Source organism: Protopterus annectens, chromosome 6.part1, assembly GCF_019279795.1.
Source record: "Protopterus annectens isolate FY-2018-M chromosome 6.part1, PAN1.0, whole genome shotgun sequence".
NCBI lineage: Eukaryota > Metazoa > Chordata > Ceratodontiformes > Protopteridae > Protopterus > Protopterus annectens.
The window spans coordinates 260,980,961-261,008,889 of record NC_056738.1 but is presented as its reverse complement, the minus strand read 5'-3'; the positions used below and the strand labels follow the sequence as shown (position 1 = coordinate 261,008,889).

At 39.3% G+C, this 27,929-nt stretch overlaps 1 protein-coding gene across 1 annotated transcript in view; it reads left to right on the top strand.

Annotated features, from left to right (window-relative positions):
* Positions 1–27,929, top strand: part of NAALADL1 (N-acetylated alpha-linked acidic dipeptidase like 1) — a 712,563-nt gene that overhangs the window by 58,888 nt on the left and 625,746 nt on the right. The window contains exon 3 of the mRNA XM_044075363.1: positions 24,614–24,735. Coding sequence (XP_043931298.1) covers positions 24,614–24,735 — 122 coding nt within the window. The remainder of the gene's footprint in view (positions 1–24,613; positions 24,736–27,929) is intronic.

Genomic DNA, 27,929 nt, shown 5'->3' with positions numbered 1-27,929 from the left:
TGCATCAGGGCTCAGATCTACGTCCACTGCTGTTCATACCAGTGATGGGCTACATTAGTAAACAAGTCAGACAAGACAGATCAACAAAGCTGATGTATGCAGATGATGTGGCCTTACAAGGAGTCTCTGATAACCTTTTTTGTTTACTCTTTGAAGTGTTTGATATTTGATGAGAAAATCCACCTTAGCATAACTAAATAGACCATTTAAAAACGTCTTCTAAAAAATTACATACTTATTGCAGTTTACTGTTTACTACTGTGTCAAACAATTTTTCATAAATCCAGAACAAATTTCTTTTTATACTACCTTTCTACCTTTCTAATTTCCTAAAATGATTCTCTTCTGGAAGTTACTCAGTTACTATGTTTTCATAATTTTATTTAACATATAATATTAAACAGGCAAATATTGCTCTATTTATTTTTTCCTCTACCACCTTTCTTTTTCTATAAAAATACTTATTTTTTTTTTATTTTGAAGGCCTTATTCATCACATTTCTCATTTTAACTTATCTTTAGATATAGTTACCCAATCATCTTATAGTTCAATGTTGTGTCTTTCGGCTTTTCCCAGTTAGGGGTGACCACAGCGGAACTCCGGCCCGCTAATGATTGGCAGTTGATTTTTACATGCTGAGTTGCCAGCCCTAATGCACAACCTTCAACGAAGGTACGCCCATTCACGCATGTCTCCACGCAGAAGACGCTCTAGCTGAGAGTCAAACCAGACAGCGTCTTACTGTGAGGTGACAGCGCTACCGCAGCACCACCACCGTGGATCATCTTGTAGTTCAATAATATATACAATTCTTTGAGAAGTTCATTACCTGTTCATAAAAAGTTAGCATTCTCAGCCTGACCTACTACTGTTCTCATTTTTGTGACAGATATTTTACATTCAATGCTGTCTCACTCATCTTTCACTTAGGCTGCGCGCTGAACTCAGCTTATCCTTAAAGCATTTTATAACATAACTGCAGACATGGGTCTATATTACTACATCAAAAGATATTTCCATCAAACACGTCTTCATTGACACCAAACCATCGAAATTCACTTCTGTGAATCACAGAACCTTTCCTAGGGTAAGGAAGTAGTTGGCCAATTCTACAACTTTGCCCTTTTCCCCACTGTAGTGATATCTCAGAATGGTATATATAGTTTTGGGTGGGGGGTGCAGGGGCACAACCCCCCCATATTGGGGGTGTGTGGATTAAAGTCCCGCACTTGGGGTGGGTTTGATTTAGTATGGTGTGTGTTCTGTTGTGCTATGGGGCAATTGTTTCATTGCCCTGGGAAAAATTCCACAATTCGTGTAAGTGAATTTCGACAGTTTCATGTCAATGCAGAGGTGTTCGATAGAAATGTCTTTCGATGAAATAATATAGACCTGCAGACATATAACAGTTTCTTTCTATTGTCATTGAGCTCATTATTTTTTTTAATTCACTAAACATACAGTCTTGCTTTTCTTTCTTCTTATCTTAAATTCCTCATGTGTTGTATGCAATTATACATATTATTTTCCCCCTTTTAACTATACTGTTTACCCCTTTGTTCAGCATCTTCTGTCTTATTTTTTATGAAAACAAGCACACAGTCCCTTTCTATCATGGTTTGTTGTCTATACATCATCTTTTTAAAAAGGTTACACTCTATCATGAGTCACTGTTATTCTTAAAATGTTACTAATAATCATTTATTTACAACTCTTGCTCATTCACAAGTTGCTTAAATAAGTTTTGCATTATTCCTTGGTTCCCATTTTTAAGATATAATCATTACATTATTCAGAGAGTCATAGACTGTTACTAGGCTAATGACCTGGGGGGGGGGGGTGGGACTTTCTAACCCTAGCCAAGTTTTCCCGAAAGAATAACAATGTTTTGTATCCAAAAAAACATTAAGGGCCAAGCATTTATAAGCTACCTCTGTCCATAAGGGACATGAGTGACAAGCCCAGTGTAAATTTCCTATTCCTCATCCACTGATCTAGGTTGCTCTTAAACTGGGTAATAGATGAGCTCAGCTTCACATGGATGGAAAGCCTGTTCCTTAAGATGGGCAGTCTGTGGACACATATCTGTCTCTCCAGCATGTTCTGTTTAAGTCACAGACAGAATTCAGGTCCCTTGTATTTCTGGTACTCTGGCTTACAATATGTAGGAGATTTATAAATGTGGGGTTTGTGGATGCCTTGTAAGCCAGACATAGATCATCTCTTAGCAATCTATAGCAGACTGAGTAGAGGGAGAGGGCTTTAAGGTGATCTGCATAAGGCAGGTTTGTTACACCTTGTATTCTTTTTGTAAGAAACCTCTGAGGTTGCTCTAGTTGCTACATATACCTGGTCAGGTACATACCAAAGGAAGCACTGTACTCTATGATTTGTCTGACAAGGGTAGAATACAGTGGGATAATGACCTCTTGGACCTAGATGTCATGTCCATACTTATAAGTTGCAGAACATAAAAGGATTTTCTCACCACTGTGGCCACCTGGTGGTTAAAGGTAAGGCTAATGTCTACTTGCATACCCAGAACCCTGACCACTAGGTCGACTCTCAGGGGTGTATTATCAACAGGGTAATTAGCCGGGATGGTTGACTACCCAAAGGATACAGTTATGCATTTCTTAGCATTGAGTTTAAGAACATGGCTTTGGCACCATTTGTTAGTCAGAGATTGACCTTCTTGAGGAATGCTAGTGTCTGCAGGGGAGTCATTGATAACCCCAGCTTGCCATCATCTGCAAACTTGGTCAGGCATAAAACTTAAGCATTTGCTTCCATTTCAGAGAAATAGAAGCCAAAAAGGAAAGGACCCAGTACAGAGCCCTAGGGGACTCTGCTAATGACTGGCTTCTTGGTGGAGGTGGCCTCACCTATTTGACCACCTGGGTCCTATCAATGAGCCAGTTGACTATCCAGCAAGTGATAAAAGGGCTTATACCTAAATTAGTGAGCTTGTCTATAATACCTGAGTGGAGTATTATATAAAAGCCTTGGTCAGGTCAAGGTAAGGTGTGTGCACAGTCTTATCTTTATCCAATACTTTTGTGACCCTCTCAGAAAAGTCTACCAGATTTAATAGGTGTGACCTTCCTTTAAAAAAGCCAGACTAAGTTGGGTCCAGCATTTGCAGATTACCTATGTCCTCATTTATCATATCCTTGATGATTTTTTCCATGGCGATACAAATGAGGCTCATAAGACTTATGGGTCTGTAATTATATGGCTCAGTGGTTGGACCTCCTTTGTGCAGGAGAATGATTGTAGCCGTCTTCCATTCCTTGGGCACAAAATCTGACTGGAGGCTCCATTGAAAAGTGATTCAAGTGGACCAAAGAGTTCATTTTTCATGCTATTTATTAAACATCCCAGTTATCATATCCCTGATGATTCTTTCCATGGCGATACAAATGAGGCTTGTAAGACTTATGGGTCTGTAATTATACGGATCAGTGGTCGGACCTCCTTTGTGCAGGAGAATGATTGTAGTCTTCTTCCATTCCTTGGGCACAAAATCTGACAGAAGGCTCCATTGAAAAGTGATTCAAGTGGACCAAAAAATTAATTTTTCATGCTATTTATTAAACATCCCAGGATGTTATCGGGGCTTATCGATGCAGTGTTTTTGGCCTGGGAATGTGCATTGATAACCTGTTTCCTAGTAATAATGGTTGGGAGGATTGTGTTATGTGGTATTTACCTTAGAATATTGAGGGGTAGTGGGGGGAAAAATTTCAGCTGAACCTGTCAGCCAAAGGGTTGGAAATGGCCTCCTGTTAAATGTGGGTGATGCCATTTACAATAAGTTCTGTGCATTGTTGTGTACTTCCCCTGAGGATAGGGGCATAGTTGTAGGAAGCTTTGTGGTAGTCCTTTGCCTGAGGAGCTATTTTTTTTCTTCAAATTTAGTCTTTGAACTATTATTTAACCCTCTTAGCTACCTGTTTAGATTGGTCAGGGGAATTTCAGTATGTATGGCTTTGTTCCTCCTATGCTTTGCCAAGATTTTTTTCTTTTGTTGTATAACTGATTGATATTGTAATTCCACCAGGGTACCTTGTCTTTTGAGTTTGTCTTATTCTTAATACAAATGGGCACAGCTCACTCTCTACAGCTATCAATATGGCTCTACAGAGATTTTGTAAATAGCCCAGTGTATGCTATAGTGTTTACTGGGTTTGGGGCCGCTTGAAATTTAGCTAAGGTGTTGCTTAGTAGAGAGAGACCTTAGCCCTGGAATAGTTCTTAAAGGTTATTAGTTTTGCTGGATCCCCAGATTTAATTTTTATTTTAAGTATTATGTTAAGCCTTATGTTAAGATCTGACGAGTGAAGATATTACATTGGCTGAAGAACATGTTTGCACCCTTGGTAGGAGAATTTACCAACTGTTCCAGGATGTTGAGATTAACAAAGTTTAGTAATCACTGGGCTTGTGCATTAGAAGTGGTGCAGGATTTCCAATCTATAGAGGGCAGTTGAGATCTCCCATGAATATCATATTGGGTGAATGGTGAGGGACTCCAGTACATTGAGATAGGTAGTATGGGTTTACTGGGACAGGAAGGGGGACCTATAGGTTGCAAGGATATGGTACAATACTTTGTTTATGATGAATTGCACATGCATGAGTTCCAGTGGGAGATACATTTTAACTTGTCTGGATGTGAGACTGATTTTAATATAGACTGAGTCTCTTCCACCTTTAGTTCTCTCCTGTGCAATAGTTGGTCTGAAAGTGTGAAAGGTATTATAACCTTGCACTACTGGGGTATTCTCCACAATTTTACACCATGTCTCTGTTACTACACAGATATCTACACTCTCCAGGGAGACGAAGGCTTGCAGGGAGTTGAGTTCATTGTTAAGACTTCCAGCATTGAGCAGTACCATCTTCAGATATTCCTTTATATGTTCAGTTAAGTTGGTAGATTTATCAGTTGGGCATTGCCTAAAAAAGCCACTATGGGTTGGAAAAAATCTTTGTCAATATCCAAAAGCCTAGAGGGAATAAGTGCAGATCATCCCTGGAAAAGCAGCATTGTCTTGTAGGCATGTCCTCCCAGGCTGCCAAATATTGTATGCTCCAGACTGACACCAGAAGCTAGGCTAGTCGTTAAAATCAATCATTGTCTGTTGGTAACGTGGCATCATACTTGGAGAAGGTAGTGTGCTGTTCAGTGCTAGGCTCATACCTGCCTGAAGCACATAATCAGCAACCTCAATCATGTCTTGCTTCATATAGTCAAGGGAGCTACATCTCACATCATTAACACCTACATGGACTATGACAGAGTGATACTGGTACCTGTGGTTCAATGACCTGAGTGCCTGTGTGACTTGACAGATACTAGGCTCAGAAAGGCAGCAAAGCATGACGCTCTCCATACTCAGTCTGATGATTTGGATATCAGTGTGCCTCACTATAGAATCACCAATGACCAGAAAATCTGGCTGTGTGCTGGTCTGCCTTAAGGATTTAGCAGTGGAGGCAGTGGATTCAGTGTTATTATGTGTAGCTATTGGTGATGTTTTAACTGAATGTTTATGTGATGGCTAAGGACACTTTCTTTGATTGTACTGTGCTGGTGGTCTTATTGTTTTAAGAAGGTTACATCTAATTGCCTCAGCATAAGTAGTTTTATGTTTAGAGTCTTTACGCTGTTTAGTAGGCATGGTGCAAAAGTCACTGACAGCCTCTATAGAATTAGTTTTGGTTGTATGACAGAGTTTTGCCTCCAATGTTAAAGTGTATTTACACATATTGCATACTGTATCTGTTTTATTAAGAATAAGTGTGATGTCAGAGTACATGAATTGCTACAATTGCTACAATGCCTCAGAAAATCCATCTCAACCATACTGGCCACTTAGAGAGTTGGGAAGTGCATATCTATGGCTACTGATCTACTAGGGAGGTATGATTAAAACTTAAATATTGAGCAGGTCAGTAAGACAAGGAACTTGATGAGCAATGATCAGCTATGAGCCAACTAGATCGTGTAGTAGTTAAAAAAGAAAAATCTGTCTAGACAGTAATGCCACAAGAGTGTAGAAACCATCCTAATGTAAAATAACTGGTTTGAAGCCCAAGTGCTTAAACCAGAACTAAGACATCTTTTGGAAGCTACTTTTCATGCCACAAGAGTGTAAACCACAAACCTTCCTTATGTAAGATAACTAGTTTGAAGCCCAAGTGCTTAAATCAAAACCAAGAAGCTCAGAATAACAGATACAATTTGATCAAGCTACTAACAAGCAGTAATAAATGCAGTAGATTAAATGCAACTGAACACTTTAAGAACACACAGCAAAAATCTATATAAAGTAGTAAAATAGGAAGAAGCACAGATACAGTAAAAGCAGTTGAAAAAAGTGCATTTTTAGTAAGCGTGAAGTGAAGAAATAGAAGATAGTTCAGGTTTAAAAGACTAAGGGGGGGGGCTTCCCAGCTGATCTCACAGTACTCAGTACAATGAGCTGGTGAGGTGGGACTGGGAGATTTCCAAAATCAGTTTTATAGTAGGGGTGGGCAACTTACAGGCCACCCAGATTAAAAGTACAACAGCAGTAGGCTGTGTGGGTGGTAAAAATCAAATGCAGACAGAGATTAGCAATATTCAGGTCAAAAACAACAAGTCAAATAAGCACTACAGCTGGTAAAAATGCACTGCCACTTTTGGTAACCATTTGATATGTTGGGAATCACTACGGAGACTGAATGGCTGAATGATTGGACTTGCATATAATATGTCCAAGATGCCATTTCTCAGAATATTCCCTTTTCTCCATGGTATGGCAATCTTGTTGTTGGTATATATTAGTTTGGGGGGTATGGTATGCTTGCCCCCCCATATGGGGGGTTCAGGGAGGCTTGCCCCCCTGCAAAAAAAAATTTAAAGGAGGTGAGTGATTTTCAAAATTCACTCTTCAATGATGTGTTTTCAGTCTATTTTTTTACCTTATCAGCACTCAGCATTTCAAGTATCGACATTTCACTAGGGAGCCTTTCCCTCTATATGCATCTGTCACATACTCTGTTACGGCCATTCCAGCCAGCCACATTTATTTCTCTCCTCTTTTTCTCTTATAGCATTTTCTTATTTCTTTGCTATGGCATAATAAAACATTAAGTCAAATCATCCCTTTTTTAACTTTGAAATGCTTAGAAACAGATATACAGTCTGTATGCATTTTTTGTTCATATTTGATCATACTCACTTTTAGTACCATTATCATTTGATTTATAAAAACAGCTTCTTTAAGAATGCTATTTATATACACAAATTCTTTTCCTTAATTAACTGTTGAAATCTCCACACTGTATCATTAGCTTCCATATATACAAATTGGACTGTATCTCTCTCCACAGGTCACCTTCAGTTTCCTATTCAGAGTGACACATACCCCACAGCCTTTCTTCTTAATTCTTTCATTGTTTCCCCTTTTATTTCAAAGCTATTGTTCAAAAAATGAAAACAGACCACCTTATTTTCAACATGACATCTATCACCTGCACAATTCCTCATTCTGTCTGCAAATACATTTTCTTTAATTAAGATAGCCTCAAATTTTCTAAAATTAAAAAGAAAAAAATGTTATTTTGATTTTCTTGCAGTCCCAAACATACATATTGTCCTTCTGTTAAGATCAGGTAGTTCAAGCTAAGAGTCATCCCTTTATAAGGTCTTAAAGTGAACTATTGCACTAGTGATTGCTGCTTATATTTTGTCAGTTGTCTGTGCAGCTAAAATTATTTTTGCTGCAAATTGCTTTTTCTCTTTACTGGTTAGTTCTAAGCTAATTGCCCTTGCGAGCCATTTTCAGCCTAGCCAATTATCCCTTCTGAGACTCAAGCCCTGCCCCTTGTGTTTGTAAGGCAAACACCTTAACCATTAGGTCACCCTCCCAACTTTGGTATTTTAACTGCTTTTGTCTTGTAATCACCTTATGGAGGGGTGATTTGTCTTGTAATTACCTCATGGAGGGGTGATTTATCTAGGGAATAAGTTGTTTGCTGTTGCAGTGCAACTGAGGGTCCTTTTTTGCTGTGCTTTTACATTAAGGGGGCTAAGCCCATCCATCTTGGGGCAGAAGGTGTTTGTGTGGTTCATTTGAGCTGGAAAGTACTTCAGAGGAGCTAAAAGTATAGTTGTTTATTGACCAAAGGGCTCAGGAGTTAGATTCCACTTTCATTTCTGCTTCTATAAATTAAGCGCATTTGCATGAAGCTGCTCCCCATGCAGCACTGATTGCCAGTGTCCTGTATAGACAAAAGCACCTGGACAGTCAAGTTTAACTATAAAACTAGTACTAGGAATCTAGTCTGCAATTCAGTGGCACATTGCATCGAGTTAGGCTCAGAGCAGCTAGTGTGTGCATCAGATAACACTAATAACACATAATAGCACTATACAATACCATATCCTAGCACTATTCAACTCCAGTCCCCAACTCTAGAGACCACTCTAGGAGATCTCTGTAAAATGTTGTCCTCACACCCTAATAGTTCCCCAATACAGGTCTGAACAAGATGTATATGCAATTTCCAAGTGTCTCCATAGCTAGCTTGGGAGATATGTGCATCCTGAGACAATGTAGCAATTGTCTCATGTTTACAGACAACCTTTTAATCCTTAAAGTAACCAACACAGTGCATGACAGATGCACATACACAATTTCCTTGGAGGTAAAACACTTGTATACAGACAAGGTTGTCAAGATCCCACACATACTGCATCCTCCGGACATAAGAGTCCACACACTCAAACCATCTTATGCTCAGGCACTAAAAAGCCATCTCTCCAAACCTCAAAGACCTCCAAAGCCTGGAAACAGCAATGCCTATCCTCAGCAATCTCTAAAGCATATGCCAAAAGGAAGAACAAACACTACTGATAAGCCAACACCCAATAGACCCCTGTCTACAAAGCCCATAAGGCAAGCAAACAATTTACTGAGGCTGTTGTCATAGGGGACGCCATTGTATGACACACAGAAGCCCTGACTGGACAAGGAGGGGATTGCGGTCAGTTGCTTATCTAGCACCAGGATTTGCCAAGTTATACATGCATTCAAGCCATTGCACCAGAGGTATCAGCATGATTCTAACATAGTCCATGTGGAAGTAAATGATCTGATACATACCTCTCTGGACATTATGAAGACAGACATTGTGGACCTCTCTGAATTTGTGTCTCAGATTGATATGATCCTTGCATTGAGCATCATTCTACCTTCACCAAGGATGATGCCACAGTAAAAACAAGAAATGACTGACGTTAACAATTGGCTTAGTTTCGGGTGTCAGTCCAGGGGCATTCAATATCTGTCAGCCTGGGAGGACAAGGTCAACAGATCATGTTGCTTTGCCAAAGATGGCCTGCGCCTGTCTCCCCTGGGCTTCTGGATTTTGACTGAAACTTTATACACTCCCTTACAGCTTTTTTTAGGCAATGCCAAAGTGACAAACCTACCAACATAGTAAATTAAACCCAAAGGAACCTAAACGTGTTACTGCTCATTGCTAGGAGCCTTACCGAGAAATTATACACCCTACAAGCTTACCTCACTCTGAAGAATATAGACATCTGTGTTGTAACCAAGACATTGTTTAAAGCTGCAGAAAGTATTCTGGCAGTGTAAGGCTACATTCCACACATTTAGATCATCAGCTGCACAGACAGGGGCTAAAGGTGGAAATGGCTGAATCTACATTAGTAGCAAGTATACTTCAAGGCTGGTTAAACAGGATGATACCCTGGGGATACAAATTACCTTAGATAGAGTCCATTACCATATATTAGTAAGCTATAGGTCACCATCTATGTCACAAGAATCCCAGAATTCTTATCTAGACCTACTGGAGACACTCTCCATCCAAACACTCTACTCTTGGGAGACTTTAACTATACTTCTGTTGTCTGGGAAACATACACTATCTCCAACTTGCAGGCATGCTTCCTGGAATTTATTAACACAAAAAATACATTTGATTAACTAGTGTGCACTTCAACCAGAGGTTCAAACATACTGAACCTAGTTTTCATCAATATGGGAAATGTTTGCAACCCCCCCACCCCATGTCATATACTCCCTGGTGACGCTGGATCACAAAGCTGTCTCATTTAAAATAAAAATCATCTTGAAAAACCCAGCAAAACCTGTTACATTTAGAAACTATTCACAAGCAAATTACATCCTATTAAGCAACAGTTTGTCAAAATTCAATGTCCCTCTTAACCTAGAGTTCACAACAGCCTGTGCAGAAGTATTCACAGAAACACTGTACAAACATGTAAATGACTGCATAGAGGCTGATGTACCTGCCAGAAGTAAGCTAAAAATAAACACTCAAAACAAACCACAGTGGTGGAATCCTAATCTTAACATGGTATATAACAAAAGAAAAAAAGCCCTGGTGAAAGTCAGAAAGAGCAACTCTCATAATGACAAGAGCCCACTTATTAAACTAAACAAGAATATGAGAGGACTAATTAAATCTAACAAGGCAAATTAGGAGGTCAAGATAGCTTCTCAGGCTAAAGACAATGACAAGACCTTCAACAGCAATGTGTGAAACCTCAAAAGTAACACGTAACAGTGATCAGAACTGATACCACCTTCTCTGAGCTGAGTGACAGTGAATCTGCTGGCTGACACATTCAGCTCAACACTGTCCCTGCTGCCCCTCATAAAATCTCTGCCAACATGATTCTCCAAATATCAGCAGATGGCAGGTCATAGCAGTACTCACTAAGGCTAAAAACACAGCCTCAGTGGGGCCCAACAATATCCTAAGTTGCCTCTTAAATAACCTGAAACATGACTTATTGGGACAACTTGAGTCAATTTTCAACTTCAGCCTCAAAACAAGCTATGTACCAAGTGAATGGAGGACAGCAATACTTATCCCCCTTCACAAGTGTGGACCATCAACTGACCACTGAAACTATAGACTTATTAGTCTAACTGGTCTAATATGCAAAGCCATGGAACAAATCATCATGGAAATGTTCAACAAAGACATTGTCAAACCACAAATATTGGACCCATCCTAGTTTGGTTTTGTCAAAGGAAGGTCATACCTACTCAACCTGGTAGACTTCTTTAAGAAGGTAACCAAGGTAGTGGATGAAGGGGAAAAAGATGCAAACCACCTACCTAGACATGGATAATGTGTTTGATGCAATACCACACTCAGGTATTGTGGACAAGCTCACTGAACTAGGCATAAGTCCCTACGTAACTTGCTGGATTGTCAGCTAGCTCACAAATTGGACTAAAGAAGTCAGGATTGGTGAGACCACATTCAGCCAGAGGCAGTTCACCAGCACAGTACAACAGGGCTCCATGCTGGACCCAATCCTCTTTGGTATCTACTTCTTGAAGGTCAAGGCTGATATCAAGAGCCTTTGGCTCACTAAGTTCACAGATGACTGCAAATTGAGAGCTATCATAAATTCCCCCATGACACTAACATCCTGCAGGTCAAATGACTGATGATAAAGCCACAAATTAAAACACAATGCGAAGAAGTGCATTATAATGCCTTTTGGGAAAATGTCTAGCCAGGTAAATTGCTCCATTGATAAGACACCTCTAAGAATTGACCTGGTAGTTAGAGATCTGGGAACATATGTAGACAGTAATCTGGCCTTTGACCATCATGTAGTCAAGGTGGTAAGAAAATTATTCTATGTCACACAACTTATAAGTAAGGTTATGGCATCCAGGTCCAAGGAAGTGGTAGTACCACTTTACTCGGCCCTTATAAGACCCATCGTTGAGTACAATGCCTCATCAGCATGTACATGACTAGGCACATGTAGCAACTGGAATGTCAGAACTTCCACATTAAGAAAATCCAGGGTATTAACACATTGTCCTGTACAGATTACCCTAGACCACTGTCTCTATAATTGGTCTCCTATAGGTTGTTGAGAGGCAATTTGTGCTTGGTATATAAGGCATCTTTACATCCAGCCCTGATGGAACTTTTGCACATCTGCAAAACAAGCAACACCAGAAACACTAGATCCAGGGTTTTGAACTTTGCTAGTGACATAAATAAAACATGCTGGCAAGACAGATATGTACTCAAAGGATCCCCATGCTCTGGAATTGGCTCCCCATCCATGTGAGTCACAAACCATCCCTAACCCTATTCAAATATAACATTGACAATTGGATGGGAAATAGTAAATTCATCCCTGGGCTGGCCCTCAGGTCTCTTATAGATACATGCCAACAGTAAACCTTCCCTAACTAACACTGGATGGGTAGTCATATGATCATAGAATCATAGGATAATACGATCATAGGAAGTTACTAGCCTCTTGGCCCTGAGGCCCTTATAAGCTGAGCCAAAAATTTAGCCCATGTTCCAACAAGTCAGCACCCTATGCCACTGTCCAGCAGGAACATGGGTGGAATCCCAGGGTTGTATATTCTGTTCCCCATTCACTTATCCATAAATTCATCCCCAGGCTTGCCCCAATGTCTCTTACAGACAAAAGGCTAACAATAAACATTCCCTAACTGACATACCTCACATAACTTTTTAGCAACATCGCAACTAACATACTCCTTCTAACAGACATTCCCCTCCAGTTAAGGCTCACATGTCAGAAAGGGACACAATTAGGTTGGGTTGTGTGGCTAGGGTTATAAAGGTCTGGATAGTCATTAGCCCAGTATATATCTATGAACCTGTGAACTTTCAGTCTCATGTCATCTGCCATTCTACTGGGCCCTGAAAGATCAAACTGGGAATGCTCTCCCTATAAAATCTTAAAGCATGTGTTAGCCTCTGTTTCATATCATCCCACTCATTTAGACCACACTGCAATAATTCAGAGTATTAATCCCTTTTTCCATCTTACTTTTAAAATCAGTAACAATTGGGACTAGACTACCAATATCTGAAAAACATTGTCGCTGCTACTCAGGAATCAGCTTGGAATTAGTACTTCTGTTTTGCTCCTGGTGAGAGAAGGAGACGAGAAGCATCAACTCTTGATAGTCTCTGTATGGGCATCGTGAACGTGGCTTCACTGATTGGTCTGGTTGCAGTTTTGGTGAGACCCTCTTCTTGGCTTTCTGTTGCATCTGTACACTCTATCCAGGGTATCTGCAAGAGAAGATTATAGCAGGTGTACTGAACTCAGCAACACGAAGATGTAGTATCACTGTCATCTATTTTATTACACATTATATTCATGTAACAAAAATGCGGGACTAGAAACTTACTTTGTTACTTAAAATTATACCTAACACATTGACTTACAGCCAATTACACAATGACTTTGTACTTACTTAGATAAGGTGTAAAAAGCAACAATCACTATAAAGATGCAAACTATGTACGCACCACCGTTCCAAACACCATAATTGAACGTAATCTGCTTAAACACACAATTTGCAATAACATTTTGCATTGAAAGTAGAAATGTGCATATTGCTACTGCTACATATAACATAGATCTCATGAAACTCTGACAAGTGCGAGAATGCTCATCTCTTGTTTTAACTTAATAAGAAACAACAATACCAGCTTGAATCCTATTTCCTTATTTTTAATAAGAAAGCAAAGTGATCTATGATACAGATCTTACAAAAGAAGTTTTGACAAATTTACACTCTAATAATTTGTATGCCGATATCAAAACTGTTCCTGTACAATTAGTTTTGCCATTTTGTGTTTGGTTAATACTACTTCTCAAAATGCAGCTTGTGATTAGTTGTATTCGTCTGCTTCTGGTGAGAGAAGGAGTAACGCATCGTTGATTCCTAGCTACATGCAGCTGTGTTGCGACCAGCACTAGCTGTACTGCCAGAGAGATAGTACCTCCAGTAAACCTGCCCCATTCAGCCCACATTAGTAAGCATCTGGAACCATCACTTTGACTTTCCAATCACCTCTGTAGGCATCTTGGCTGAAATGGGCTTCCCAAGACAAAGTATTCATTTTTACATGTTTACTGGCAATTACCTACTACTTAAACAAGCCAATGCAATGTGTGAGAGATATAAATTTACTGGAGGCAAGACTCTCATGCAAAGCTACAGCAAATAACAAGCAGGGTGTCAGTTCCACACAACACAACACTAAACCAGTTATACGCCGGTCAAGCTAAATAAATAGACCTACACATGGTAAGGCATTTAAAATTAACCTGCCTAAAGCACAAAGGCCTTTAAATATAAACTAAGAAACAAGCACACTCAGCAACCTCATGAACAGGCAACACAGAGAGCACCCACCATGAAACATACATCTAAGAGTCACACTGATTCCGTTCAAATGTTTATAAGGTAAACCCCCCACACAATCCAGTATCCTTGTAATAAGTGACTCTATAGTAAGACACACCAATGCACAATTCATCAGGCTATGCAAGAAGAGGGTCACAGTCAGTTGCCTATCAGGTGCCAGGAGTCAGCACATAACACATGCACTGAAGTCTTTGCACAAGTACACATATGGCACAGTCATACTGCAAGTTGATGTAAATGACTTAAGGCATATCACCCTGGACAATATGAAGAGAGACATGATGGAGGTCATGGAAAATGTGTTCTAGGCAGTTACAAACCTAGCCTTGAGCAGCATTCTATCGTCACTAAGAATTGTGCCACAATACGGACAAAAGATTATTGATTTCAACAATTGGATTACCTTTTGGTGTCATACCAAGGGGGTACAAAATATATATTAGCCTGGGAAGAAATGGTAAATAGTTCTGTCTTATCAGGGATGGCCTGCACCTATTCCCAAAGGTTTTTGTATATTGGCTAAATCCTTGCCTATCCCATAGTACATTTTTAAGCAATGCTTGTTTTCTAAACTTTCCAACATAACAAAACAGAATCTGGATAAATTACAGGAATTGCTGCTCAGTGTTAGATGCCTTAACAAAAAACTCTACTCCCTACAAGCACTGATTATCCTGGAACATATTGATATATGCATTGATACAGAGACCTGGTTCAAGACAAGTGGCAGTACTCTATTAGAGCAGGGTTTCAGTACCTGCTGCATGTTAGGGCCCACCTCATTTGATGATGGCACTAAAGGCAGCAGTATATCCATATTCTTAAAAGAAATTCACTTGCTAGACAAGATAATGACTTGGAACTCCTCCAAATCCAACTTAATGTTAACAAAACCCCTTAGCATATCATGACTAACTATAAGACCCCTTCTATGTCTTCCTCAGGCCATACCTCCTACCTAACTAGTATGGAGTCTTTAAAACCATTCTCCTAGGAAACTTGACTAGCCCTCCACTAACTGGTAGGTGTATATATCCTCAAATATGTATGCCCAGAAATTTCAGGACTTCATCAATTCGCTGGACCGGTTAGTTTGCATACCAGCAAGGGATAATAAAATCCTGGACTTGGCCTTTACCAGTATGGGGCTGCTTTGCTCCCCATTGTTTGTAACTTCCACTATTAAATGCTGCATGTGCTTAGGCTCTTGTTTTGTCTTCTTGCAAGGGCTATGGGTGCTGTACACAGTGCATGTATTACAGGCACATGTTCTCATGATAATTTAAAGTGGTACTCTGCTTTGAGGTATCTGAGACCCTCAGATACATCACATTAGTTTGCTAGGGCTTCAGTTTTATACTGAGTGCATTGCAAATTGTATTCTGCATCTGCAACAATGCTGATGAAATAGCCATGTTTTTTTTTCCCTGTTGCTTTCTTCTGTTTGAAAAAAAATATTGTTTCTTTTTTAGTTCAGATGTTCATCTTTTCAATTCCATGGTTCTCTAGTGTTTTAGCAGAGTACTGCATTCATTCACACAGTGTTTGTCTGCTCAAATGTTTTAGCTGCATCTCCCCTGAAAAGAGGCTACTAGCCTAGTGGGACTAACCAGGTCAACAAAGGATAAATAAAATAAATAAACAGGTTTTAAACAGACACTGAAATTATGAAGCAAGAACTGTTAAGATCATAGGATCTTAGGGAGTTACTAGGCTATTGGCCCTGGGGCCTTTATAAGCCTAGCCAAGAGTTTAGCCCATGTTTAGACAAGTCAGCACCCAAAGCCCCTGTCCAGCAGGGACACAGGTGGAATCCCAGGGGTGTATTTTCTGTTTCCCATCCAGTTATCCAGGTTGTGCTTAAAAAGGGATAATGAGGTACTGTGCTTGACATGGAGAGGGAGTCTATTCCACAGATGGGGGAGTCTCTGTGACACAAATCTATCCCACCAACAAGTCCTACTGATGTCACAGACCAGTTTGAGGTTGTGCGTGAGGGTTACTTGAGTGGAGCTTGACTTGTGGATATGCAGCAGTCCCATCAAGGCAGGGTTTGAGATTGCTTTGTATGCCAGACAGCGGTCAAACCTGAGGAGTCTGTATGAAATTGAGTAGAAGGACAGGGCTTTTAGCCTGTCAGTGTAGGATAGATGTTTGAGGTCTTGGATTCTCCTGGTGAGGAACCTCTGTGGTCTGTGCAGCTGCTGCATGTACTTTGCGAGAGCGTTTTACTCAATAATGGGTCTTATAAGGGAAAAATACAGGGATATTATGACCTCCTTGTTCCTGGATGAGATACCTTTACTTATAAGATGGGCTATGTAGAAAGCTTTCCGTACAATGGAAGCAACATGGTGGTCAAAAGTAAGATTGCTATCAATCTGCTGATTGCATGCTTAGGATGTTCTTATTAATGTGATAATTTGTGGGGATATCAGTCTCCCTAAAGTGAATGATGATGCATTTTTGGTATTTAGATTGAGGTCATGTTTCTGGCACTAGTCATTTGTTTGGATGAGACCGTCTTGGAGGATATCCACATCACTAGGGGAATTGATAACAACATCCAGCTTGCAATCATCTGCAAACTTGGTCAGCCATAGCTCATTGGTTTTGGCCTGCACCTCAGAAAGGTATATCCCAAATAACAGAGGCCCCAAGACGATCATTGGGCTATGCCACTCGTTACGTGTCTACTACTTGAGGTGGCTTCCAGTATTTTTACTAGGTGGGTTCTATCAGTGATCCAGTTTGCTATCCATCTAGTAACATAGGGATTGATGCCTAGTTGAGAGAGTTTATCTATTATACCTGAATGGGGAATAGTGTCGAAGGCTTTGGCCAAATCAAGGTAGGCAGTGTGCACCGTCTTCCCATCGTCCATGGCTTTTGCGACTGTCTCAAAGAAGTCAACCAAATTTAACAGAAATTACCTTCCCTTGATGAAGCCAAACTGTGTGGGATTGAGTGTTTGGAGGTTGCCAATGTTCTTGTTAATGAGGTCCATGATAGTCCATTTCACAGACTTGCAGATCAGGCTAGTTAGGCTGATGGGTCTATAATTTCCTGGATTGGTGGACGCTCCACCTTTGTGCAAAGAGATGACAGTGGCTGTCCTCCACTCAGCTGGGATGAAACCGGTAATCAGGCTTTGGTTGATTAGGGTGCCTATTGGTGCTGCAAGTTCCCGCCTGAGTTCATGTAGGATGCAGCCTGGGATGTTATTGGGTCCCATGGAGGTTGTATTTTTTGCATTTGAGAGGGCAGTGATGACCTGTTCCCTAGAGATAAGGGGAAGGGGACAGGTACTGGGGATGTCCTGATTTACTGTTTGGGGTGACAGCGGGGTGAAGTTTTTGCTGAATCTGTCAGCCAGCAAGTTGGATATATCTAAGGCATTTGTGTATGTGGTGTCCTTAACCACCAGTTCTGAGCAGATCTGGGTGCTACCTTTGAGACTGCGGATGTATGTGAAGAAAGTCTTATGATTGTCTCTAGTAGATGTGGCCAATTTGGATTCAAAGTTTGCTCTGGAGGATTTCACTAGTGGTCTAATTTGCTTGTTCAGGCTAAGGAGAAATTGCTTCCAATTGGGCACCTGCTCCTTCTTGATCCTGGGCAACAATTTTTTTCCTTTTGTTATAGAGTTTATTTATTGCAGATGTCCACCAGACAGGTTTACTCTTCCTTGCGGAGTATGATTTCATCCTGTCAGGTATTCCTGATTCCATGCATCTATATAAATACTTGTCTAGTACTTTGGTGTAGATTTGGACATTGATGCCAATTTCTACAGAGGAGGAGGGCACTGTGAAGCTGTTTATACCATCCCTCAGAAGGTTGTAATCAGCTTTGGAGAAGTTTTTTTTTGTTTGACCCTAGCTAGAGGGTGGTCGGGGGAGATGGTAACTTCGAAAGTGACTACTTTAGAGTCAGATCTTACCAGGGAGTATCATACTGTAGGGATGCTGCAATGGTTAATCATGTTGGTTAATACCAAGTACAAGATATTATCACCTCTTGTGGGGGTATTGAGTAGCTGTTCCAAGGTGTTTGCATTGACAAATTCGAGGAATCTCTGGACATTTGTGTTCTGGCATGAGTATTTCTTCCATTCCATGTTTCCATAGTTAAAGTTGCCCAAGATCAGGGTAAAGGGTTGAATCTTGATAGATTCGAAGAGGTCCAGATAGGCAGAGTGGGCAACTTGAGTCATATTTTGGGGCCTGTAGCTAGCTATGATTTGAATAGGGGTCTTGTCAATGGTTAACTGCACCTGAATTGTCTCATGTGCGTCATACTGACTGACCAGCCTGGAGGTGTGTATGTCTTTAATATATATTGAAACTCCACCTCTATTGGCTTTGCTACCCACATGATAAGATATGTAACCAGGTAAGGTTGGGATGCTCAACGCAGCTTTGAACCAGGTTTCTGTGACTGCACAAATGTCAGCATCATTCAGTGTTAAATATGCTTGCAGTGAGTGCAGTTTCATGTTTAGATGCCTAGAGTTTAGCAGCATGACCTTTAATTTGCGTTTTGTTAAAATTTTTAAGTTGGTAGTTTTTGACCTCATCACTCTTCCTAAAAAAGGCACTATGGGATGGCAAGACCCTTTGCCAGAAGCTTGAAGCCCAAGTGAGACAGATGCAGACCATCTCAGGCAAAACATCATGGTCTGTCTATCATATATTCCTAGGCTGTCAGGTACTGGATCCCCTGTAATGACACCAGAAACTAAGCCAATTGTTAAAGTCAATCATTTTCTGTTTGTATTGAGGCATCATTCTGGGTGACAGTAGAATGCTGCTTAAAGCTAGGGGCATACTTGCCTGGGACACATATTCAGTGAGCTCAATCATGTCTCTCGTCATATAGTCCAGGGAGGTACGTCTCAAGTCATTCATGCCAACATGGACTATGATGGAGTCATAGCAGTGCCTATTGTTGAGAGACTTGAGTGCGTGTATGATATGGTGGATTCTGGCACCAGACAAACAACTAGCCGTCACCTTCTCCTTATCCAGACTGGTGAGAGGCATATCTGTACACCTCATAATGGAGTCTTCTATGACTAATATGTTGGGTCTATATTTAAGCCTTAGTGGCTGTGAGACATGTGTGTGTACTATATGTGGTATGTGGTTTGGAGGGTTGTGGAGTTCGTGCCTGCTTTTGCCTCGGAGGTCTCCTTTGTTTGGGTATGTTTTTGTTGAGAACATCCACATATGTGGGTGTATGTTGCATAAGTGTGGGTGGTGTTTGAGGTCTAGTGATTGTGTTGACAACCTTCCAGTGCCAAATATACTGGCATGTGAGGGAGAGAGCATAGACTCTAGATTCCTAATGTAATTGCATCTCTCACAAATTGTGTTCCTAGGTGGTAGCAGTAGATGGTTGTCCATGTACATGAGACAGTTCCTACACTGTCTCAGGATGCCCATATCAACCAGACTGGTAGGAGAAATTGTAGGAAACTGTCCATCCATATTTGTCAGAATCTGAGGGAGAGAGGCCAGGGAGAGCTAAGGTGTAGACCTGGAGCCCAAGTGCTTAGACCAAAATTAAGAGGCTTAGAATAACTCTTACAGTTTAAACAGGCTATAAACAATCAGTAATAAATGCAGCAGAAAAGATGCAATTAAATAGTTTAGAGAACAAGCAGCAGAAAAAGCAAGAGGAAGTAATAGAGTAAAAGGAGAAAGCACAAATACAGTAAAAGCAGCTGAATAAAGTATTTTTTGTTTGTTTTTTAGTAAAGTGGAAAGGGAGAGAGGAGGAACAGAAGATAATTCAAGGTTAAGAAACTAAGGGGGTTGGCCTTCCCAAATGATCTGTCTGCATTAGGTAGAATGAGCTAATGAGAAGGGACTGAAAGGAGTATCCCAGATCAAATTTATAGTAGGTCCAGGCACTGCAAATGCCACCAAGTTTAAGAACACAACAACAATAGGGCAGGAGGGTGGAAACAACAAACTTCACACAGAGGTCAAGCAAATATATAAATGCATAGACAGATAAGTAATAATTAAGTCAATCATTGAAAACAGTTAAATGAAGGGCAAAAAAAATATATACTTGTCAGTTTAAGAAGCAATTGCAGTCAGGCACAAATCAGCTTCTAGCAAGATAAGCACAAATTCACATAAAGGTAACTCTTTTATACTAGCAAGATAAAAGACCCTTCCAAAACCAACAATGAGGCAATCAGATAAACAAAAAAACTGTTTGGCAAGTAGTTCCATCTTAGAATGAGTCTGCTTCAAGCTCCCTGCTGCCCCAGAGAGTGTAAAGGGACCCCCCCACCATGTGAAGCCAGTTGTCCTGAGCTCTAGTGCTGTGACAAATGCCTTAGAACAGTAATAAAGATTTCAGCAAAGATCAGGAAAGAAACTTCACACAAAGGTCAAGCAAATATATAAATGCAGACACAGATAAGTAATAATTCAGTCAATCACCGAAATCAGTTAAATCAAGTGCAAAAAATATACTTATCAGTTTAGGAAGCAATTGCAGTCAGGCATAATGCAGCTTGAAAGAGGTTATAGTTGCAGAGAAGAGAAGGGCTTTCTGATATAAAACTGTTATGGAATAACAGGGCCAAGCCGTAATTTTTAGAGCAGTTACAATATGACCATAATGATAATGACAGAACTATTACTATAGAAACACCTGTCTCTATATTATTCTAGTAATGTAGGGCGTATCTGCAAAGTTATTAAAAGGAATTGGCATGTTTTGAGATCTGACATCAAAATCAACCAGTTGATAGGAAAGAATCCAACACTTAGATTTAAGAATAAACAGTCTCTTAAGAGACTTCTTTGTTATAACCATGGATAAACCAGGAATGTTCAGGAAAAAGGAACGTTTCCATGTGTTAGATGTAATTTCTGCCAGTTTATTAATAGCAATGGTTTCTTTGTGCATCCAGTCACACATAGGAAGTACGTTTTTAATGAGGCAGCAGATTGTTCTATAAAACATGTAGTTTATTTAGTGCAGTGTACCAATGTAAATGCTTTTACATTGGAAAGACTGATTGTTCTGTTATGGAATGAATGAGAGCACATATTAGAGATGTTAGGCATTGGAAAGATAAGAATCCGCTAGAGAAGCATGCTATGGATATAGAGAGTGATCATACTTTTAAGTTTATGGTTATAGAGAAAATAGAGGAAAATAAGGCTTGGTGATCTGTTTGCCAAGATGGAAAATAGGAAACTTTATTGGATTGTTCAGTTGCAGGCAGACAAATATTATGGCTTTTAATGGAAAGGTCTCTTTAAGACCTGCCTTGAAGGCAAGGAATCTATACAGGCAATACTCTGTTGCAGCTGAAGTTTCAGACGTGATTTATATATTGCTTTTGACTGGATCTTTTAATTTAAGAAGTTGTATACATTTGTGAATGAGTTTCATGGTTGTATATGATCTGAAGAAGCAGACTGTGATCCTTGAAAGTGGTAACCTTTTATCTGTTTTATTAAATCGTGTTTTTCCTGATACATTTCACTGGATTCCTTTACTGAATATTTTTAGTCAACCAGGTTTCCCATGTACAGTGACTGCTCCTTTGGGTTGTGTAAAATAAATAAACAAATAAACCCATAAATGACAAAATTGCACATTTTCACTGTATTGCTTACTTGACTCAATTTTCACTATATTCATAAGGAGCTAGATTAGTTTGGGAATAACAAGATAAAAAGAGGGAAAAGGAGACCCAGTCAGGCATGTATAAGTAATAAAAAGTAAATCTGCAATTCACTGTTTTTTGAATCTTTCACTACCACATTGTTCAAGCTCATAAATCTACTGCCTGAGGCAATTAGTACATGGACTATAAAATTCATTCACATTATAAATTGCTGTGTCAAATAACTTTTTATGGTCTCTTGCTCCTTGATGTTTTCTTCTTTGTCAGGTGCCATCTATCTGACAATCCATTTGAAAGTATTTTGGTCAGTAAGTAATCAATTAGTACTTATTTTTGATTTTGCCAAATACAGAACACTAATGTTATTCAATACAGATGTGCATTTCAACAGTGTTATTCGGTTTCTTACCCTTTTTCTTTTGGAAATAACCACATGCACACATTTTGGAAGTTATTTTATGTGTTTTTGTTTGTCACACCCAGGGGTCATCTGATCACCTTTAATACCCATAATCTACAATGGCAGGTTTCATTGCACTGTCACTTGGATTTCTTCCTGTACTACTAACCAGTAATAGTTTTGCACTAACGTATGCTGACCATAAACCTGTTTTTTTGCTGATATGGTACATTCAGGAGAGGAGTCTAATCTAAATAGTCTTAAATATTGTTAATGGACTTCCTGGCACTCCTGCTGACTGTTGTTGCTTTAAGCATTTCTGCATTACTCCAGCCTCAATGAGAAATGATGTTTAGCTTTGTTCCACTGAGCATAAAAGATGTATTAAACAATGACTCCCCATCAATATTCCAAAACGTGCACGCTGATTGGTCAGTGTGCCCATTCTAAATCAGACTTATACTAATGGAAAAAGGTCCAGTCACCCAGACATTTTCCATTAGTATGTCTTTTTTTTTTTGTTTTGTTTTGTTTTAGACAGCAATGGAGAACGGAAGAGCTCCGTTGCTGTAATCTCGCTATGTTAAATGGGTTTAACATAGCGAGATAGCTTAAAAAAAAGCAACGGTGATCTTCTTTTCTCTGTTGTTTTTTTAAAGCTGTCTCTCTATATTAAATGGGTGTCTTGCTATGTTAAACGGGTTTAACATAGTGAGACAGCTTTATAAAAATCAACAGAGAAAGGAAGATCTCCGTTGCTTTTTTGAAAGCTATCTTGCTATGTTAAACTCTTTTAACATAGCGAGATGCTTTTAAAAAGCAACGGAGATCTTCCTTTCTCTGTTGCTACCAGACACAGCTCTGATGTACTGCGTAAGCATACGCATGAGCAGTACATCAGAACTGCTGCAGAATACCGGAAGGGCAGCACAGAGGCATTATACAATGCCATTATTTAAGAAAAGTAAGTATTTTTTTCTTAAATAATGTCATTGTATAATAGCAATAACCAACTTTCGGGTGTGGGTAATGCCGGATTTACCCACTGTTGTCTTGTTTGGCCACTCGGGCTTCGCACTCGTGACCAAACCACACCAACCATGGGTAAATCCAGCATTATCCACACCCAGGCGTGAGTTATTGCTTAAATAACTCATTTGTCTCTACAGTGTGATATATGTCAGATATGGTTTATGTAGAAGATAGAAAGGTTATTGTAACACATTCAGCTAAGTCATTCGCCAAATGAATAACTCTGAAATCATAGTACACTGAAAATTAACACTGATGTATACTTTCCTCTAAAACACAATAAATACCAGTCTGAAAAAATCATCACACATGAAAAGAACCCACAGCATTTGCTTTGTGGAACTATGCCCTTCCAAATACCCAACTGCAAAGTTACCATATTTCAGAATGCAGGCATTAGTAAAGAACACATATACCCTTTCCAGACAATATATTTCCTGACATAGTTCTACTACTGTCTTCATGCATGAATTAATACAAGCTAATACAAAACAAAGCAATCTGACTCTTCTCATCTAACTAAAAATAATTAAGTTGTGGATGGAGAAACCCACTATTCAAAGAAAGCACTCAAGCAACCTAAACTTTCTTCCAAGACATTATTTCATTCATTAAGACTTATTCTAGGAGTGTTTTCCATCCAAATCCCACATACAGTTTTCTGTGGGTTAGTGAAGACTCAGAAGCTGGTATATTTCAATCACAATTCTGCAGCATCTTTCTGGTAAGATATGTGGTCAGACACAATAGAATGTTGTTATAGGTCAAGTAATTTTCATGGAATTATCAGACTATTAGAGCTTCTAAGATAAAATATGAAGGCTTTTATTATGCCAACACTTTCAGTTATGTGGTCTGCATTCTCTGTTGTCCAGTGGTAAAATCCATGGTTGTGTGTGTCTGATAGCAGATAGTGTGGTTATAAGACTCATTTACTTTTTCTGTATTTCTTATGTAGTACAAAAAAAGTCAGTAAAACAAAAATATGTATAGCTGCTATAACTTTATGTCTATAACAAAGTGCTTCAGTCAAAGTCTGAAATAGCATTCTAGGTATAAATGAATACCTACTAATCATAGCTCTAAAGTAATGAATTTTGTGTGTGTGTCACATTGCACAACATTGTGCTGTGTGGTTAATAGACTTTTTTATGGTACTTAAGTGATTTTATGTAAAGAAATAGAGTAAGATGTCTGTAGCATGGTAATAAAAATTCTCTTGTCTTTAGTGCAAACAAATGGCACCACAATCTTCACAACGAGAATTAAAGAGAAGAATTACACAGCAGATCAGTTGGACATGGATGTAGTTCAGCCATATGCTGCATATGGGCCTGCAGGGAATCCTAAGGTACAATATTATAATCTGTACTATATTTGCCATGAAAGCATGAAAACCTAAACATAACAATGTATGCTAAGTTGCTAGTTAGTGAGATGCTTGGCTTTTCTTGACATTTAAATTCTAATTAAATACTTCATATTTTTGTATAATCACCCATTGCACAGTAAGGCATGGGATGTTACCGATGTATTCATCACCTCTGAATTGAAAATGACAGATTAATCATGTTTTGAATGGGTAATCAGTTACACTGGAACAAAAACCATGGGCAGTGTTCCTTATTAAGACTTTGTACATCACAAATGATTAGTTAGATGCGCCCTAGTTAGAAAGGCTTGCAACCAGCTCATCTTATGAATGACTGTTTTTAGGGAATAAACATTAGTATCTTTTATAATCAAGTTAGACTTTATAAATAAGAGCAAAAATACTCCTCACTCTGAAGTGCATGTTTTTGAAGTAAGCTGTTCATGTGTATGATAGCACATACCTTAAAAAGATGGACAGACCCTGGATTCCATGTTTACGAATTGCAGCTGACTCCTATAGCAATCCACTGAAAAGGCACCACCATCCATGCAATTTACTAGATAAGGGAAGGGATGGAATTTGATTGCTTGACCTTTTTTCCATATATCACACACACACGCACACACATGCACACACACGCACACACTCTCACACACACACACACACACACACACACACACACACACACACACACACACACACACACACACACACACACACACACCTCTCAACCTTATATCATGCAGTGGATAGGTAACTTCTGAAAGAAAAAAAGCTATATGTGGTGAACCACAGGGCTCAGTTTTGGTCCATCTCCTATTTGGCATATATTTTTCAGACCTTTAGGCAAACCCTACTGGTCTATGGTTAACTAAGCATGCAGATAACTGTAAACTGGATGTTGTTATTCGAAATTCATCTGTCTCACAGTTGCTCCAGCATGGGTAAGACCATGGTAATAATTGGTACAAGGAAAATGGTCTCAAATTAAATGTAAAAAAAAAAAAAAATGTAGCATAGTTAATTTGTTAAACAAAAGTTTCACTTACTGCCTAACAAATGCACCCCTCCAGTCAGACGCTGTTGTAAAGGATCTAGGCATTCTTGTTGATAATTCCTTATCATTTGACCATCATGTCTCCACACTAGTTCTGAAACCCTTTTATTTGGCTAATCTAATTTTCAAAGGCATCTCCACTAGATTCAAACAAGTCTTAATTCCCCTTTACTCATATTTTATTAGACTCATTATTGAATATAATGTACCTTTGGGAGTGTATTTGTCTAAATATATTACACAGTGTGAGAGGCCTCAGTGATTGATAACTAAAAGGGTTAGTAGCCTCAAAAATCTTAGCTGTCAGGAGATGCTGGCAGTTCTTTCTTTGTACTTAAGTCTCTTACAGACTTCTCTGCAGAGATCTGTGTCACGCCTTCCAAGGCATGAAAGATCCAACCCTATTTGACTTCTTAGCCCTTTTAAAAGTAATGGTACCTAAAATACTCAAAGGAAATAAATCTTCATAAGCAGATAAATAAAGCCTTCATAATCAGATAAATAAGACACATTGGCATGAGAGTGTCATATCCCAACATGTCCCTCACCTCTGAAACAAATGTCCACTACATGTCTAGTATAGTAGTAGCATTGCCACCTTCAATGTACACCTAGATAATTGGATGGGCAGCCTCAAATTCTTCATTGGTTTATCTTGTCTTGCATTTCTTGAGGCTAGTAGGAACTTTTGAATACATTTTTTGGGTTAGGCTTGAGATAGTGTGCAGGCTTATTACTTACCTATGAACTTTTCAGTGCAAGAAATCTGGACAAAGCCATAAATAATAGAGGGACAAAGACCAAAAAATAGAGACAGATTTTAAATATTCTCTTATAAACTTAGAAAGTTGCTAGAATAGCAATATATATATGTTAGCATGCATTTTCGGAAGGAAATGATGTCTGAAACTGAAAGGTATATCATTTTTTAGTGACTTTATTCCTCAAAGATTTGCTAAAAATGCCCAAATTTTATGCAGAACAGACCAAAATATGAGGCAAAAATCTAGACAGTTGAGAGGTATCACACACACACACACACACACACACACACACACACACACACACACACACACACACACACACACACACACACACACACACACACACACACACACACACACACACACACAACGTAGATGTTAACAATTTATCTACCTTGTGTCTTTGGAAGGTGGGAGGAAAACAGAACATCCAAGGTAAACCCACAATTAGGATTAGTTACTACCATATACCTTTATATAAAGTTTATTTCAGGACTAGTTTTCACGTCAGGCTTGATCTTTTTCCCTTAGAACAAAACTTAGTAACTTTAATACTTTGCCAATAAGAATTGCCACCATTATATCCTGGTCTCTAACACAATACATCTCCCATGACCACTGACACTGCATGGTGTGGCTGAGACTATCCTCCCTGAAGGAGGAAGTCATAAACAAGATTCTAGTTCCTATTTCCTGTCAGAAGTGTGTAAGAAGTGCTCTTTGGCTAACCCACTATAGTCCTGGTTAATGTCTGTCTGTAGCAGAAACATGACCTCACATCTCTGGATGGCTTCTATGGACCTCCTTGGTTGTACTTGTTTTTCTTCTAAGTTTTGCCCACTGCAAACCAGAAAGAAACCTATTCTTTGGCCAAGAAAGTCCTTGGAAATATGCACATTACTCTTTTCCCACGACTGGCCATGTTGCACAAGAAGATGAGATCACCAACTGCACCATGATACTCTTTACTCACGTCTCGTACTGCTTATGTGGATGTAAGTCTTTTAGTTGACCGCAGCTTGGCGAATTATTATAAAAGAAGTATTACAGACATAGCTACTCTTATCCATATTCATGACCTCCTCAGGAAGAAAGCTCTATTGGTGGATCAGTCCAATGCAATGAAGTTCTTGGGACAAACTCAAATTTTACTTCTTAAAGAAACTGTAGAACCTGTCTATTTTGGGGGAAATTTGGAGATTTTACTGTTTTTTATTTTCTGTCCTTAATGGACTGGGCATGATCCATCCAATGCTAACTCTGTGACTTAATCCAGTATATGCAGTATGCTTGGTTTCAGATGGTTACCCTAATATGGCTCATCTCTTGCGCCTTCAGAAAATTTGAAT